Here is an 18,077-nt window from a genome sequence, read left to right on the forward strand (position 1 = left end):
CCCACCCCTCCCCCCCGGCCTGATGAGCAGGTCTCGCGCCTCCATCCATCGGGGGAGCATCCCCGCGATGTCCTATGCCCCCTTCAGAGGTACGGTGGTGAGGGGAGGGCCGGGGGGGGGGGGCAAGAGGGGGAGGGGCAGGGGGCGGAGGGGGGTGGAGAGCTGGGGCCAGGGAGGGGAGCGGCTGAAATGGAGGGAGAGGGGAGGTCCGGGAAAGCAGGGGTGAGAGCTATGGGAAAGAGAGATTGGAGGCCAGAGGGAAAAGGATAGACTGGGGATGGAGAGGCCAGGGAACAAGCCCTTAAAGAGGGGCTGAGGGGAAAATGATGAAGGGGAAAGAGCGAGCCAGCGAGGAGACGGAATGGTGAAGGATAGGGTTGGGGGAAGAGCTGCAGGAATAATTTGGGGGTGGGAGCTTAGAGAAGAGGAAAATATCAAGGAAATAGAGGGACAGGGTCTTAGGAGAGGGGCTAGAGGGGGAAATGAAAACATAGGGGTGAAAAGAGAGGCCAAGAAGATGGGGGGCGTACGGTAGGGGCTCAGAGAATGGTAGGGGGTAGGAAAAGAGGAGGATGGATGGAGAGAAGAAGGAGCCAGATGGAGAGAGAGGGAGGCAGGAGGGGGAGATGGAGGGTCCAGATGGAGGAAAGAGAGGAGAGGGAGGGAATGGGTTGGGGGAGGGGAGACCAGGGCAGGGGAAGGGCCAATTTGTGTGTGTATTTGTTGTGTGTATGGGGAGGGGATGGGGGATAGATTCAAGTAAGATTGAGTGATGGGAGCAGGAGGCAGTTTAGGACCCTGCCTCAAACTCTGACCCTCATTAAGGCCCCCTGACCGATGAAATGTAACCCCTGGGGTCTTATCTGCTCTCTTCGCTTTACCACTTTATCCCCTCCCCCACTCCCAATCTTTATTTCCATTCCCCCTCCCTCTGGTGTCCATCACATATATCTTTCCCCCCATATGGTGTCCGTTCCTTATATGAGTCCCCCTTCTGTCCTTCCCCTATACCAGTCCCCTCTCTGGTATCATTCTCTCCCTCCCTCTCTTTAAGCTCCCTTGTAGCTATGCCACCTGTCCGCCCCTCCTTCTTGACCCCCTTGCCCCAGCCCCCTGTTAGATCCACCTGGTTTGCTCTGCCCAATGTCCAGTTGGGCCCTTCTGGTGTATTCCCTTGTGCCTAGGGAATTCTCATCACCCCCGCCTTCCTTTCTCTCAACTCCATCCCATTACTTGTCTCCCAGCCCATCCTCTGTTCCCTATCCCCCTCCCCATCTTGTCATCACAGGTCTGTGCCTACCCACTTCCCCTAACACCCCAGCTCCTGTCTCATCGTCTGTTCCTCTTCTCTTGTCTCTTTTCTGGGGTGTTGAAGATTTGAGGTACAAAGACCCTGAACTTTGAATGGTTGAAACAGGGGCTACAAGAGATTCCCATTTGCGCCCTGAGGGATTTTTTTTTTTAAACCTAGTACATCTTTCCCCTTTCTCAGCCATGTTATTGCACCTCTGCATCTGCCTCCCAGAATCCTCCTTCCCTAAGTCCAGGCAGTCTGTGTGTGTTTTCCCAGAGTTGTTCCTAAGCTAACTTCCCTGGGTCGGTCCCTGCTTCCAGGCGAATGTGCTCACCGAAGTCTAACCTGCCTCTCTTTGGCTGCAGCCTCAACCAGCCCCTCCCATCATGTCTATCAACAAATTTCTCCTCTGGGTGTACCGTGTCTGAGGGCGGTGGGCGTGTTGCCTGCAGTGTCTGCCATATAGGGCCTAGGTACTGGCTAACTATCAAGAGAATATTGGTTAGAGTCTCTGAAGTGGCATTGAGGTAAAGTTTCAAACTGCTGGGGTTTCTAGGTAGTGGGGCAGAATCTATATTCTGGGGGGTCATCTCTGACTCTAGTCTTCAGGTTGGGTAAAGTTGAAGGATGTGTTTATAGACAGAAAAGGGCCAGATTTTTTGAAAACTGCCACTCAGGGGCATTCACTTGGAGTGAAGCCCAGCGACCAACTCTTTTCCTGCAATATCTCCATGGCTAATTTTTTCATAAAAGTTGACACAACTTGGTTTTTTCTTTCTCCAAATCCCCTCTCACTCTGATACCTTAGTTCTGACTTTTGTCCCTTTTCTCCGGTAGCCTAATTTCTATCATTTGGTGTCACCAATCTGATCTCTTTCAGCCTGTCACCTATTGTGTCCCTGTGATGCTGTGTAGCATTGGGGTTTAAAGGGGAGGCAGTTTGCAGGAAAAAGGGGCATGGCAAGAAGAACAGCAAAGCTGGGGAAGAAGGAGCCTGAGGGCCTCTCTGAGCACGGGTGACTCTTGGTCTCTGTTCTTCTCTTCTAGAAGTTCTGTCCTATCCCCAGCCCTTGTCCCTAGAGACCCCCTCCCTGTTTCCAGGCCTGAATCTCCCATTCTTTGCCCCTGCAGCCCCTCACTGTGGAGATGACTTCTACCCTGTCCATGGAGGCTGGGTCGAGAGGGGGAGAGGAAGTATTAAATCTTTGATCACTCGACACAGAGTAGAGGGAAGGGGTGGGGAAGAGGTCAGTGGATCTCGCATCTCCCAAACCAGGGTATATTTTCTACCTCCTTCATCCCCTGCTAGATGCTGACAAGAGTCATCTTCTCCCTACTGCTGGGAGAACCAGAACTTTCCCAAGGGAAAGGGTGAGGGGAGGAGGGAGAGAAGGCCCCGTCAATGTCTCTGACTCTGTGAAGGGGTGAAATCCCTCCAGATGTTCAGCTCTCAGAATCTCATGAACCCAGTGTCCCAGCCTCTGCCCCATTCTTTCCCACATCTGTGTAGCTCTCCTCTTACCCTCTTGCAGCCGGGCAGTGCCACCGTCCAAGTCCTTGGCTTTTGCAGTTATTTGGATGCACTCCCTCTTCCCAGACACCTGCCACCAACCTCTTTGTGTGTTTTTTCTTCCACCAGTTTTGCTGCACCTCCAACTTTTTATTTCCTGGAGAACTCCTTTACTTTTCTCTGCCCTGAGATGTGCACTCTTGCTGCCATGATGTCATTCCCCCCACCTGAAGCAGCCTTTTATATTTCTTTCCCCAAGTCTATAGAGCCCCCTGTGATGTGCTTCCCCACCCACCTTTTTGCCCAGATGTATAGGCTTATCTTCTGTTCTTTTAAAGTTGCCATGTGCCCCAGTCCCATCTGTGATCTCCTCAAGGCAGGAAGGGGTTCCTCTCACTTTGTGGACTCTCTTCTTCCCATTTTGGACCCCTGTCTCCCAAATATGGAGAGCCTCCCTTACCATTTCTTTGTATCTTTGTTCCCCCAGATGTACGGGGACCCCCTATGCACCGAACGCAATATGTTCATTCCCCGTATGATCGTCCTGGTTGGAACCCTCGGTTCTGCATCATCTCGGGGAACCAGCTGCTCATGCTGGATGAGGATGAGGTGAGCAGGGTGAGGAGGTGGGGAAAAGGCCTCTGGGGATCCTGGGAGAATGTGGAGAGAAAGATGGGAAGAATCCTCTTTGGTGAATGGGAGAGAGTCAGAGAAGGTGGTGGACAAAGAAGAGAAACATTTGCAGGTAGAGGGTAGGGGAGGAGGGTGAACATTGGGCCATTGAGATTTGGACTGGGGTGTGATAGAAGGAGCAATCAGTGATCATTCTTTCACCTTGGGCAAGGGGTCTTTGAGGGCAGTGTTTAGTATTGGGGAGGAGATGTGGTTCTGAAGATTTGGGGCTGCCTCCTGTTTTCGCCCTGCCCATATTGTGGGATAGGTTCAAACAGGGAAGGGAAACTGAAGGACTTGGAGAAAGTGAAGAAATGGGAAGGCCTCTCTTCCAAAGAGATCTTCAGGAAGCCTCTTCCCTTCCCCCACTGGGCTTGTCCTTTCCCCCAAAGGGGAAAGGGGTAAGGGGAATTGAGGGACCCAGAGAAAAGGCAGGAGATAGTGGGGAGTCTTTGTGTAACTAGGGCTGGGGGTACTGGGAGAGATGATGGAGGTTAGCAGGTCTGGGCAAGGAAGGGGATGAAGACTGAGAAGGCTTCCAGCAGGGACTGGTTGGGCATCAGGAGGGAATGGAAGGGGGAGATGCTCGGGGATGAGGGGAACTGGGAATGTGGGGAGTTGTCTGAAGGAGTAAGAGTGGGGTAGGTGGCATGGACTAGCCAGAGTGAAGGCGAGGCAGTGAACAGAGGGTTCTTGCGGGGGGTAGTGGCCATGGCAGGGTGGTATGAGAGAGAAAGGAATGGGGTTCTGATTTGAGAGCTGAGTCAGGAGTGGCTAGTCCAACAGAGGAAATAGGAAATGCAAATGCGAAGGGTGGATGCCCCCAGTTGTGATTCAGACTGTGGGGGTGAGTTGGGGGGCCAGCTATAGAAAAATGGTAGGGTGACCTGGGAGACAGAGAGGTGGTGAGAGATGTGTCCCAGGATACCCTGAAAAACTACTGGGGAGAGAGAGTGGGGGCAGGGCTAGAATTGGAGTTTAGGGTTAAGCATGGTGTTGAGGGACCAGGGAGAAGGGGATGGGCAGGTGGAGAGTGTGGCAAGACACTGGGTGGAGGGGTTCCAGGTCACACAGTAGAGGCGTTTAGGGAAGGATGTGGTGACTCTGAGGGAGAGGTGATTTAGGGGCACCAGGGGGTCATCTGAATGAGTCACAGTGGTCCCTGGCCTTGGCCAGGGCTCTGAGGTCTGTAGGATGAACTGGGGAAACTGGAACCAATAGGAGTAGTCGCTTTTGGGAATCTGATGGGGGAAGACAATGAAGGGATGCAGAGATGGGGACAGGTCAAGACAGGTCAGTAAGACCCAGTCAGATGGGCGCACTGGCCCGCAAGCTGAGGGTCACCCGGAGTGGAGTGTCCACAGTGCCGTGGGGGTGGGGGTGGATTGGGGAAAGTGAGCCACAGAGAGCTGGAATGGTGAGTTCTGGGGCAGGGGCTGGGGGCTGGGGGCGGCTGTGGTTCCGGTGGCTCCCTGGTAGGGGTGGAGGAAGCTGGAGGGTGGCCGGTGTGGAGGTTGGGAAAGAAGTGGTGAGGGGCCGCTGGGGTGAGGCTACGGGAAAGGTGATGGATACAAGGAAGAAGGGAAGTGAGAGGGGCCGGTGGAGGTGAGGAAGGAGACAAGGGTGGGGGGAGGTGACCAGGCCCTCTGGGGGAGGGGAGGTTGGGTCCCAGTCTGGCCGCACGCCGGGCTGTGGGAGGGAGACAAGCTGTGGATCCTGATTATAAATGCAGCTTCTGCTACCCCCGTGACAGGCACGGAGGGAGAGGAGAGGGTGAGGCGGTGGGAGGTTGGAGAGCAGGGAGGATGGAGGAGCTGAAGGTCAAGGGGAAACTGATGCAGGGGGGCAGCAAACTCCTAAGCGGTGGCGGGAAGACCTGGGAGACTTCTCTGGAGGGTGTTTCCAGAGAACTGGAGAGAGAAAAGAGGGGGTGGGCCTGGAGGGAATGAGGGAGGGAGACTGGGAGAGAGACGGGAAAAAGAAATCCGCTCCAGGGAGACCCAAGGAGTGGGGAGGGGGCGCTGGGTGGGCTGGCCCGGTGAGAAGGGCTGCCCGGGCTTCCTTGATGGGGGGAGGGGAGGGGGCGTGGGCCTGCGAGGTGCTCTGACCCCCCCCCCTCCATCCCCCCACCCCCCCCAGATACATCCCCTTCTGATCCGGGACCGGAGGAGCGAATCCAGTCGCAACAAACTGCTGAGACGCACAGTCTCCGTGCCGGTGGAGGGGCGGCCCCACGGCGAGCATGGTACGGCGGCCGAGCAGGTTCTCGAGCCCCGGCCAGGGCCGGGGGCGGGCCGGGGGCGGCCGGCGAGCGGGGCCGAGGCCCGAGGAGGCTGGCGGGGCGGGAGGAGGCGGAGCCCGCGCCCAGGCCCCGGGGGCGGGAGGAGGCGGGCCGGGGCAGGGCGGCGCCGAGGCCCGGCGGGTGCCCGCTCGGCTGCGCGCCCCCTTCACGCGGGCGGCGAAGTTTGCCTGGCGTCCCGGGGCTGGTACGGATAGCTCCGTAGCTCCGAGGCTCCGGCAGCGCGCTCCTGCCTCCGCCCCTCCCGCCCTGGTCTGCAGCCCCGAGACACCGACCGTTCCTGCCCTCACCGACCCCTGCCCCTTCCCGTGCTCTGGTTCTTCCCAGACCTCTCCCCTTGCCTCCTTTTTCCTCTGCTCATCCCCACTGCTTTTCTTTCCTGCGATTCGGTCACCCCTGTCCTCGGCTCGCCGGCTTCCCTCGGCCCCCCGGCCCTCTCGAGGCCCCTGCCTCTCCTCTCCGCTCCGGGTGGACTCATCGACCCGTCTCCTCTCCTGTCTGTCTGTACAGAGCTATCTCCTCGGTCTGTCTCTCCAACTCTCTCTCTCCATCTGTCTCTTCCCCTGCCTCCCTCTTTCTGCCCCCCCACCTCCCTCTTTAGTCATTTAAAAAAAGATTTTTGTCTTCCTGAGAAGTTCGCTTAAAAGGTTTCCATGGGAACGGTGAGGGAGATGAAGGCAGAGAACAGAGATCTGCAGCCAAGGTGCAGAGAGATGCCCTCACCCCTGGAAACCCCCTTGTCACTGCCCGCGGCCACCACGTTCCCCTTCCACAACTAAGAGTCCAGAAGCCCCCAGCCCATGCCCCGACCTCTGGGTGGTCTCTTCCCCCCCCCCCCCCCCCCCCCCCCGCCAGCTTCCCCTCCCCCGAGGATTCCAAGCGTGCAGTTCCTCTCCGTCAGAGAGCCAGTGGCCTGTCCCCGTCCGCTGGCTCCGCTGGCTCTGTCTGTCTGTCTTCTGACAGTCCCCGGCCTCACTGCCGTAGAGGCCAGCTCTGGGTCCCTGAGTGGATGGGTGGGCGGCCAGGATGTGTGTCCTTGTCATGGAAACTCTGCCCATAGGGGTGTGTGGGTTGCCCATCTCTGAGAAGCAAAGCCAGGTGGTGGTGGTGGAGGGCTGTGTGCAGAGCCTGAGCGTGAGCCCGGCACATCTGTGTGGCGTGTGTGGGCTGTCCACGCCTGGGAAGGGTGTGTGTGTGTGCAGGAGTGCGTGCCTCGTCCCCATGGCCAGGCCAGGACGGCCACCCGTCACGGAGCAGGTTTCTCATGTGTCCCCGTGCTTGGCACCTCTGCCCAGTATTGCCCACATGTTGTCTCACCCTCAGGGTCTGGGGTTTCCTGTGGGGTTTGCGTGGAGCACCACAGTGTACTGGGACTTGGGGGTGGTATGTGGAGGTCGCGTGCTCGCGTGGAATAGGCCCTGGGGGGGGCGGTGCCCGAGGTATATGTATGTATTTTTTTGAGGGAGGGCTTAGTGCCAGAGTTCACGGCTGGTGAATGCTGGGGGTCTTCGGGGGGATGGGAAAGGCGTGGGGAGATCTGCAGGGATCTCGGCATCGCCCGGGCCGTGGGGGCCTTCGGGCGGGTGGGAAGGTGCGTGCTGAGGAGGTGGAAGCTCAGCCTGGAGAGGTCGCCGGGCCTTGAGGGGCACCGGACTGCGGGGTCCTCCTCTGTGGGGTGCGGCTGCAGCCCCGGAGGCCTCCGCGGATTTTTTAGGGGGAGGGTCCTGCCCAGAAGGGGATGTTGGGAGGCCCGGTGGGTTTTGGGGGGTCCCCTCGCCCCCCTCCCCCGCTCCTCTTGCGCTGTCTCCGGGCGACGGGGCTCGTGACAGAGGCGGCCACGGCAGCAGCGGTCGCCTAGCAACGGCGGCGGGGCCCGGGCAACGGCGGCAGCGGCGGGAGCGGCGGCGGAGGGAGCCGTTCCCGCGGCCGTCACCGCGCGGCCGTCCGGGCCGTCCCGGGCCCCGCCGCTGCCCCCGCCGCGCCGGGCGGTGCGAGCCGGGCCGCGCCGCCCCCTCTCCCTCCGCACCCCGCCCCGCCCCGCGCGCAGGGCGGGGCCCTTCCCCCACCGGGCCCCCCGCCCCCCAGGCCTCCGTGGGGGGCGGCGCGAGGTAAGGGCGGGGCTGGGCGGGCGGGGAGCGCGCGGGGGGTTGTCGCGCGCGCGGGGGGCGGGGGCGCGCGTGTGCGGGGGCGCGGAAAGGGGGGTGGGGAGGCCGCGGCGGCGGCGGCGGCGGCGGCAGCTGCTCCCTCCGCATGTTCTCGCTACATCTTCCGAGTGGGGGGAGTTATGGTAACCGGAGGGGGTGCTGCGGAGGTTGGGGGGGGCGGTCGGGGACCGGCCCGGGAGGGCCAAGGTCGCGAGCGCGCGGGGGCGGCCGGTGGTGGTGGGGTCTTGGAGGCCCGCGGTGGAGGGGGCAACCCGTGTTTCCGCGTGTGTGCTCGTGCCCATGCTCGTGTCCCCGTGTGTCGGTGCCATGTGCACACGCGAGCCTCAGTTCGTCGTGCACACACGCGCGGCCGGCAGTGTGCAAACCTGCCTCCGCCCGGTGCCCGCCTGGCGGCTCCTGGGCCGACCCCTGGCCTGCGGGGCAGTCCGTGGCCATGCTGGACCGAGTCACCTCTGACCCTGAGCATGCCTGTCCTGAGCCGGGGCTCACCTCCCGTCAGCCTCCGGTGTGTGGGGATGTGTGGCTGCTCAGGCAGGGTTTTCTGTGTCCCTGGTGGCTGATGTATGTCTTTGCATGTGTGTTCCAGCATTGGCCTGGGTATCTGTGTCAGCCCAGCACGGGTGTCCAGGGTGTGTCTGCATGTGGGTGGTGTGTGAGTGGGGGTCGGGGGAGGGGGTGAGAGTGTGTTTGCTGAAATCCGACAGTGTGTGAAGCACCTTTGGGCTAGGCACTGGGTGAGCTTCTCTGCTTGGCCAGAGTAGGGAGAGAAAAGCTTGAAAAGAGCAGGAGTGGGATAAAGAGGAAAAGTGGGGAGAAGGGCAGAAAGGAGGAACGAGAAGGACTTGGAGAAGAGAGACGTGAGAGCCAGGGGGAAAGAATAGCTGGAGAAGGAGAATGTGGGAAAAGCCTGGACCAGATTTAGGAGAGAGGGGAGAATAGAAGAGACCCTAAGATGGGGAACGGATGGTGATGTTGGGAGAAGAGGGGCCTGGGAGCTGAAGACTGCAGGGGGTGGGAGGAGAGACGGCCTCTTGGTAAAGTGATCGCTGAAAGAAGAAAGGGCCCTGGAGTCATGCAGGGTCTGTGGGCTCAGGCTGGGCTGGATCTGGAGGACTTCTCAGGCGTGGGGCCTGTTAGGGCAGCAGCCCCCGTCCTTAGAGGTTCCTCTCCCCAAATCCTTGCCGTTTGTCCAATCCTGTTCCCATCCTGTTCTGGCAGCCTCCCTCCCCTGGCTCCCCTTGAAGATCTGCCAGCTGGGTGGAGAGAGGAAGAAAGGCCAGAGAGACATTAGGGACTTGGGGGGTGGGGGCCTGGGGAGATTCTGTGGGTGATGATGAGATTAGCGAGGTTGCAGAGGCAGGAGTCCAAGCCCTTGCTGCGTGTGTGTACGAGTGCAATTGTGTGTGTACACAGGGTGGGTACCTGTGTGGGTGTGTGCACAATGCCTGTGTTACGGGCCTGTGTAGGTGGCTGTGTGTGCATGCATGTATATGTCGTGCAGGGCTGGGATGTGGAGACCCAGGGTTGCAGTGGATGCTCATCAGGTTGGCTTTGTGTGTGTACACTGGTACGTGCTGTGTTCTCCGTACATGTCACTGCATGCAGCACTAATAATAGGATGTCCTGTGTTTCTGTCACTTGGCCCCCTTTTCCTCTCTGTTCTTGCTATTCTCTTCCTTGCAGCAGTGAGCGACTTTGTGAGCTTGTGTGTGTGGCTTCTGTGTACCTGTGACTGAAGTGTGAGTTCATGCGTCTTAGTTTCTGGTAATGTGTGTAAGGTTGTGTTACTTCCAAGAACTGAGTGAATCCATTAGCAAATTAGTTCTCTTTCTGTTAATTCCTTAGTTTCAAAGCAAAATTGTAGTGGGTTTGCATTAGACTTTATACCCTCAGTAGAGGAGCTTTCCTCTGAAAATAATGGCTGAGCTAGATTCCCTGGAATGAGACCGAGAGAGCCATACCTGAGAAATGCAGAGAAACGTGACTAGGAGAGAGATGGCCTGAACCCTTAGACGCGTTCTTTAGCGTGCAACAGGAGGATTAGAATACTGCCTTTTTACTCCTTGTCCTTTTTATCATTCTGGTAGCAGTAATGGATGCCTGCACTGGAGTTGGGGGGGGTGGGAGTGGGAGGAAAGGGGGTTGTCCTGAGACAGAGTAGACGTGGTTGTACTTTTTGTGTGAATGGAGGATGCCTGTGCTTTGGGGTATGGGGACGCCTTGATGTGTCAGGATCATGATGTACTCCAGCATGGATCCCAGGGATTAAAGCGTGCCCCCGGCGTGGGGGCCATGTGTGCGTCTCGGGGCTCAATGTCCTTTCCTGTAGTGTGCTGCCCGCTTGACTGCCCGAGGGATTTGGGCCCCACGTGCACACCAGCGGTTCTCATGTGGGTGCCTGGGTCCAAGTACGTACTCCCTCGTGGCAGTGCTCACCTATGTCTAAGCATGTATCCCAGGGGGTCGTGAGCTCTGGGTCTTGTGGATCTGCACCCCGTGCTCACAGTTGTCTGTATGTCTCATAAGCACATAAACCCCCATTTATTTTTTGTATCGTGGTCCTTATATACACGTACCCCACAGTCAATGTATGTTTCTGTGCTCTACACATGTGTTCCCAAGAGACTGATGAGGGTTCCTGTATCATGGGAATCATATTTTTGTGTGCAAATCTTTGCTAAAACCTAGGGTTTAGAGTGAAAGGGGAGCTGGGAACTGATTCTAGGGCAATTCGCAATTCTCTAGGCAGGCAGTGAAGATGTAGCCGTGGCCCTCCCTAGTTCTGGAACCTAGAGGGTTAACAGGCAGCTCTTCCGGTCCCCCCCCCCCCCACAGCCTGTAGCTTCTTGTTGCCGTGGAGATGGTAGCCCCGCCTCTGATGCAGCACCTGCCCCCCCATTGGCTGCAGTGGTGACTGTGGGGCTGAGGGGGGAGCCCAGGCCTGGGCAGCCATTCTGGAGCTGGAGCTGGAGCTTGGCATCCCCCCACTTTTATTCTCCTTGAGCCCCTCAGCCCCTCTAAATCCTCTCGCAGCTGAGCCGTAGCTTCTCTTCTGAGCTGCCGCCCCTGCAGGCCCTTGGCTCTCTGAGCCTCATCGGCAGCCACCTCTCTTCCTCCTCCTCTCCCTGCCCTCACCTGGGAGTCCCTAGAGCCCCCACTGCTCAGCCTCCCCACTCCTCTGCATTCTTTCTCTCCCTTCCCCCCTTCCCTTCTGAGTCCCTGCCACTGCAGTGCACGTGGAACCGGCCCCTTCTTCCTACCCCCCCTTCCTTGGGTATTTCTGTCCCCAGCCTTCCTCCCTTGTCACCCTTCACAGGTCCCTTCCAGGACCTCCCCCTCCAGTCCTGGGAGGGGGTCATGGGAGGCAGCCCTGGCACTCCAGACAGACAGGGATTCCAGGAGGAGGGGGACAGGTTGAAGATGTCCCCAGCCCAGGGAAGAGGAAAGCCTGTCTATAGGCAATGACCTTTGACCCGTCCTTATCCCCAGCTGGCCCCTTCTGAGGGGGGGTGACACCAGGGACCTAGCCTCCCTGGATCTTCGGTGTCCCTCGCTCCTGGGGTTTTACCGACCTTCTCAGCCATGCCCCTGTGCTGACTGCCAGCCCCAGTCATGGGCCTAAGGCCTCCCACCCCGTCCCCCTCGGGGGGCTCCGGCTCGGGTTCCTTGCCCCCTCCTTCCCGCCGCCAGCCTCTCCGCCGCCGCTGCTCTTCCTGCTGCTTTCCGGGGGGTAGGTGAGGCTCGAGCTGAGGGGCCGAGGGAGGTGGGGGGCGCGCTGGGGCCAGGGGTGGACACAGCTCCCCGACCCTCTCTCCAGCTTCCTCTCCCCGACTTCCCCCTGGTCCTTTCCTTCCCTCCAGAATACCACTTGGGTCGCTCGAGGAGGAAGAGTGTCCCAGGGGGGAAGCAGTACAGCATGGAGGCCGCCCCCGCCGCACCCTTCCGGCCCTCGGTGAGTGAGCGAGGGACCTGCCAGCTGGGGTGCCCCGCCCCTCCTGCCCAGCTGGAGCCCCAGGCTGCGGGCTGCGGAAGGGGGCAGGAGGAGGGAGCGGGTGTGCCTGCGTGTCTCCCCACCTCTTCAGTTTCCCATTCTTGGCTCGGCCCCCTGCTTCTGGGACCCTCCCTCCCACCGTCTCCACGCTGGTGTGCCTGTGTTTGTGTGTGCACTCGCACCCGCGGGAGCGGAGGAAGACACGCGGGTAGCAGGGCTCCTGCCCCCCTCCTCAACCCTAGAGGCTTCCCCCTGCCCCTGCCCCTCCGTCATCCAGGTACTCCCTGCCCCCACGGCGTGAGCGGGCAGAGCCCACCCTGCCCCAGCCCACTCCTATCCCCATCTCCCCCCCAGCAAGGCTTCCTGAGCCGGCGGCTGAAAAGCTCCATCAAGCGCACGAAGTCACAGCCCAAACTTGACCGGACCAGCAGCTTTCGCCAGATCCTGCCTCGCTTCCGAAGTGCTGACCATGACCGGTACAGGGCCGGGAGCGTGCGGGCCGAGCTGGTGTGGTGTGTGGCCTCTGAGTGAGCTGGGCAGGGAAGGGGTTGTCTGTGCCCGGGTTTGGAGGACTCCCGCTGGGGCCAGGGCCCGCCCGGGCTGGAGGAAGAGCTGGAGTAGGGCTCTGTCTAGCAGGGGAGGCACAGGGAGAGGGTGAAGGTGAAGCCAAGGAGGGAGGCTCCAGCCCAGGGCTGAGGAGCTGCACTGAAGGACAGCGTGTGATGAGGGCCCTTCACGGAATCCAGGAAGGGGCCGTGGGTTACGGCCGGAATGATCTAGGTGAAGGTTGTCAGGGACGGGCAGGAAGTACAGGGCAGCAGGTTGCGGGGAGCTTGAGGGGGCAGGTATTAAGGATGTGTGCTAGGGAAGGCGAGTATAGAGTGGCAGAGAAGGGGAAGGCTGGGACAGGTATGAGAGGACAGAGTGGGGGGGGGGGTGCTGCCGGCTTAACTCTGGACTCAGGCTGAGGACAGAGCCTCAGAGAAGGTCAGAGGGCACCGCCCCGGAGGCGGGGCTGAAGAGCTGATGTTCGCCTCTGCTGTCTTCTTCACGGGGCCCCCCTCTGGGTGCCGCCTCACCCTCTCCTTCCCGAGGGAGAACCCCGTCCTCCCTTTTCCCCATGTCTGGCCGCCCCCAGGATTGGGCAGGTAGGGAGGCTGGGATAAGGTGAGTCACACCTTCCCCTGCCCCCTTCCTCTGTCGCCAGGGCTGGATTTGGGGTCCGGGAGGGGCGGGGGAGGGGTGACGGTGGTGAGGGCATGGTATTCCTGGCCGCGGGGGTGTGGGGCCGGGGGAGCGTGGCGCTGACGGCAGCCAGAGCCCAATGACGGGGCTGCTATAAATAGCTCCATGGAGGCTCCCACACCCGAGCTCCCCCTCCTGCTTTCCTACTGCTCTACTCTTCACCCCCTCCCCATTCCCTACCACTCCTTCGCTCCCCCTCTGCTGTGCCCCATCTCCAGGCCCCTCAGCCCCCTTGGCTTCTCCCCTCCCGGAGTGATTTCCAGTATTTCCTCCTCTTATCCCACCATTTCTTAACCATGTCCCTCTGTCTCTCCAGGTGCCCCTCCTTAGCTGTCTGCACGCGCTCTCTCCCCCTTCCTCCTCATTGCCTCCCTCCTGTTCTTCCCCAGGCCCGTCTTCTTCAGTCTTCCCTCCAGCCTTGCTCCCCTCTGCCCACAGCTTTCTCTTATTTCTTAGGATTTCCCCCCACTCTTTCCCCTGCCTCTGCTTAAACTTGTCCTCCCCTCCTTCCTCCTTCCTCTCCTTCCTTTCTTTCCGTCACTAAATGTTTACTAGGTACTAGCTGAGTGCCATATCCAGATCACACAAACATCATCTCCTCGGTACCTCTGGTTCTTTACTTCTGTTTTCATCCTTGTGTTGAGGCTCTGGTTTCAGGGGTCACCTAGAAATCCCACCAGCCAGTCTCCCAGGCCCACCTTGTTCTCTTTCTGCCACGGTCCATTTCTGGACTGAGCCATTTCTCTGCATCCCGAGTCCCCACAGCCCCTCATGTGTGAACCGGGGAGAGCCCTTAAAGCCTTCCAGGTCCTCACCCGCGCCTCACATCCTTCCCAGGTGCAGGCTGGATTTCTTTGTCTGGGGTTCTTTCTGTCTGTGTCTGATGTGGAAGGCGTGTCACGAGGCCCTCTGCCCAAGCCTGCACCCTAGAGCCAGCTGATATGCAGGCCCTTGAGTGTGTAGGAACAGGGGGCCCTGAACCCCTCTCCCGACCCTCTCACCTGCTAGGGCCCGGCTGATGCAGAGCTTTAAGGAGTCGCACTCCCACGAGTCCTTACTGAGTCCTAGCAGTGCAGCCGAGGCCTTGGAACTCAACTTGGATGAGGATTCCATTATCAAGCCAGTGCACAGCTCCATTCTGGGCCAGGAGTTCTGTTTTGAGGTACTTGGTCTGGTGGGCTGGGGAGGACCAAAGAGCAAGGGTGGTAGAGAGTGTTGGCAGGGGTTCTGGAGTAAGTGGCACAAGTGGGATGTCCAAGAAACAGAAACTCTGGGGCTCGGAGAACAGAGAAGCCAGGGAGGAAGAGATGGGGGGCTCTCCAGGCCTCAGGAGTCACCTCCTTGCCAGAGCCCCTTCTCTCACCTTCGCACCCCTCTCTAGGTGACAACGTCATCAGGAACAAAATGTTTTGCCTGTCGATCTGCTGCGGAAAGGGACAAATGGATCGAGAACCTTCAGCGGGCAGTAAAACCCAACAAGGTAGTGGGGAATGAGGGGCACAAAGACAACTCGGCCTGGGGAAAGGGGGAGCTACAGGGGAAGCCAGGGGCCTAGGGAGAACGAAGAGCTGAAGGAGGGGAGGCTGGGGGTGGAGGGAGCAGAGGTGGATGAGCAGGGACGACCCCTGTTTTCCTCTTCCTTTCCCTACCTCATGGTCTATTTCCCTGCCCTAAATTGTAGCCTTACAGAGTTGATGAGGCTCTGAAAGTCCCCTGGCCCAGCTTCGCCTCTGCACCCTGACAGGTGGTCGCCCAGCCCCTGCTCGCAGTTTCAGCAGGACACACAAAATTGTCAGTTAGCCTGGGCCTTGGTTTCCCTTCTGTGGGAATAGGGCTGGATTAAGTGATATCTATGGTCCCTTTTGGCTTAGACATTCTAGGAGTCTGTGTCCTTTCTAAGACTTCCAGTTCCCAGGAGAAATGCTCCCAGTTCCATCAGCTATTCTTTGTATCCCAGTGTCCAGTGAGTTCACTGTTCTGGTCACTCTCCTCTGGGGGAGTTCTTTTTTTTTGTAATTTAAAGTTGTTTTAAAAGAAACTTTAGATTACATAAATATCACATCATAAATATATGGGATTCCCATATACCTTACCCCCTCCCCCTCCCACACTTTCTCCCAGTAACATCTTTCATTAGTGTAGTACATTTTTTTATAGTTGATGAACACGTATTGAAGTGTTGCTACTAAGCATAGTCTATAGTTTATATTATAGTTTACACTTTGCCCTGCACAGTTTATAGGTTTTGATAAAATGTGTAATGGTCAATATCCATCATTGCAGTGTCATGCAGGATAATTCTAGGGGAGTTGTTGCTTTTCCTTGTTCTTCTTTAAAAACTAGACCCAAGATATGATCTAAGCCAAGCAGGGTCCAAACACCAAGCTCCTTTTCCACACAGTGCAGCATCGCCTGAGCCTCGCTGCGAGCTCGCGGTCAGTTCTGTCCTCCTGGGCCTTTTTACACCACCTTCCAAGCCTCGCCCATCCTGTGCCTGTGCAGTTCATTTCTCTTTGCAATTGATTTCTGATAGTCTCCGAAGGACAGTCCAGTTCTCCTCTTTACATTTTGCCTTAGTGATTTTTGTTTCTTATTCCAGTTTTTAACGTCTTTCCCAGTCCTGCTTCTGTTGACGAGCATGTGAGCTGCCCTGCCCAGCTCCTTTCTCACTGTCTCTCCTGTTGATATCTCTGTCTTGCTGTCCTTTCCCCTTTCCCGCTGTGCCCACCCCGCCCTGCCAGGACAACAGCCGCCGGGTGGACAACGTGCTGAAGCTGTGGATCATTGAGGCCCGGGAGCTGCCCCCCAAGAAGCGGTACTACTGTGAGCTCTGCCTGGACGACATGCTGTACGCGCGCACCACCTCCAAACCCCGCTCGGCCTCGGGCGACACCGTCTTCTGGGGCGAGCACTTCGAGTTTAACAACCTGCCGGCCGTCCGCGCCCTGCGGCTGCACCTGTACCGTGACTCGGACAAAAAGCGCAAGAAGGACAAGGCAGGCTATGTCGGCCTGGTGACTGTGCCTGTGGCCACACTGGCGGGGCGCCACTTCACAGAGCAGTGGTATCCCGTCACCCTGCCGACGGGCAGCGGGGGCTCTGGGGGCATGGGGGGTTCTGGAGGGGGTGGGGGCTCGGGGGGTGGCTCAGGGGGCAAGGGCAAAGGAGGCTGCCCGGCTGTGCGGCTGAAGGCACGTTACCAGACAATGAGCATCCTGCCCATGGAGCTGTATAAGGAGTTTGCCGAGTATGTCACCAACCACTATCGGATGCTGTGCGCGGTCCTGGAGCCCGCCCTCAATGTCAAGGGCAAGGAGGAGGTTGCCAGTGCTCTGGTTCACATCCTGCAGAGTACCGGCAAGGCCAAGGTGAGCACCGTGCCCGCAGGGAGAGGCGGCTTGGGAGCAGGCTCTGGCCCGGAGGGCAGCTCCTGCTTCGTAAGCGCGGGCCGCAAGGGGCTGATCCTGGGTTTCCCTGGGCTCCAGGACTTCCTTTCAGACATGGCCATGTCTGAGGTGGACCGGTTCATGGAGCGGGAGCACCTCATATTCCGCGAGAACACGCTCGCCACTAAAGCCATAGAAGAGTACATGAGACTGATCGGTCAGAAATACCTCAAGGATGCCATTGGTATGGCACCCTCAGGCCCCCTTCTTCCTACCAGACGCCCACCCCGGCCCTCACGCCGCTGCCCCAGACCCCCGGTCCGCCCTCCCCAGCTTGATGCTTCCCAGCCCAGGGTCTCGGGACCCCAGCCTCCAACCACCTGGTTCCACGCCTCCCCCACCCCAGGCAGCCCCTGTCCCTGCCCTCGGGAACTGCGACTCCCCCCCTTGTGCCCCACCCACCAGGGGAGTTCATCCGAGCTCTGTATGAGTCTGAGGAGAACTGCGAGGTGGACCCCATCAAGTGCACGGCGTCCAGTCTGGCGGAGCATCAGGCCAACCTGCGGATGTGCTGTGAGTTGGCCCTGTGCAAGGTGGTCAACTCCCATTGGTGAGACTGGGAACGCTGGGCTGGGGCCGGGTGGGGGAGTCGTGTGTCTGTCTGTTCATCCATCTGTCCATCCTCAGAGAGGACTGCCTGAGCACCAGTTGTGGCTAACGTAGTGCTGGGTGCTGTCGTGCAGGCAGGGATGGGTGAGGCCTGGTTCCTGCCCTCACAGGGCAGAGCGAGCCGACAGCCTGCCATGCGGACAGCATTAGGTGCCCACTGAGGGTTCTTCATCGAGGAGCTTTGATTGAGATGAGCAGGGAAGGCTTTTGTGCAGAGGGCCCCTGGGTAGAGCTTTGAGGACTGGTCAGATTCCAGTATATGGCCGCGGAGGGCAAGGAAGACGTTTCAGAAGAAGGATGTGGGATGGGCGCGTGAGGCGGAGAAGGCAGGCTTTCAGGGGCAGTGATGAGGACATGTTTAGTGAAGAGCATGGCTCCTAAGGGAGAGGAGGTGCGAGATGTCGGGCAGGCGGGTTAGAGGTAGCATCTGGAAGGCTCCACATGCCAGGGTCAGGAGTTCGAACTTCATTGGTAGGTCATGACATGCTATCAGAGGTGCTGAGAAGTATCAGGATTGATTCCATTAGCCCCTAAGTAGCAGTGGGGGCGAGTGGGGCTGGCTGGAGTAAGGAGCACGCTGTCCAGGCCAGTTGGAGGCTATTATGAATGGGTCAGGTGTGAAAAGCAAGTCCTGAATTGGGCTGGTGGCAGAAAGGAAAAAAAAAAGATGCCGCCTCTGAGGGCAGGATCTGCTGGAGTCATCAACTGACTGGAAGGAGGGGGCATGTCTGCGGGAGTCAGGGGTGACTCAGGAGGCCCTGCTGCTGGTGGTTGGTGGTTGGGAGGGTGGTTGGGAGGCCGGTGGCCTCATTGGCGGAACCAGGGAAGTCAGGAGGAGGAGCCAGT

General features: G+C 58.9%; 1 protein-coding gene across 1 annotated transcript in view; it reads left to right on the forward strand.

The window, feature by feature from the left end:
* The window catches only part of SYNGAP1 (synaptic Ras GTPase activating protein 1), a 30,921-nt gene continuing 12,844 nt past the window's right edge, over positions 1-18,077 (forward strand). The window contains 10 exon segments of the mRNA XM_058306575.1: positions 1-89; positions 3,292-3,413; positions 5,616-5,721; positions 11,801-11,892; positions 12,286-12,407; positions 14,185-14,338; positions 14,558-14,656; positions 15,918-16,544; positions 16,662-16,806; positions 17,028-17,172. Coding sequence (XP_058162558.1) covers positions 23-89; positions 3,292-3,413; positions 5,616-5,721; positions 11,801-11,892; positions 12,286-12,407; positions 14,185-14,338; positions 14,558-14,656; positions 15,918-16,544; positions 16,662-16,806; positions 17,028-17,172 — 1,679 coding nt within the window. The 5' untranslated portion in view covers positions 1-22.

Source organism: Dasypus novemcinctus, chromosome 11, assembly GCF_030445035.2.
Source record: "Dasypus novemcinctus isolate mDasNov1 chromosome 11, mDasNov1.1.hap2, whole genome shotgun sequence".
NCBI lineage: Eukaryota > Metazoa > Chordata > Mammalia > Cingulata > Dasypodidae > Dasypus > Dasypus novemcinctus.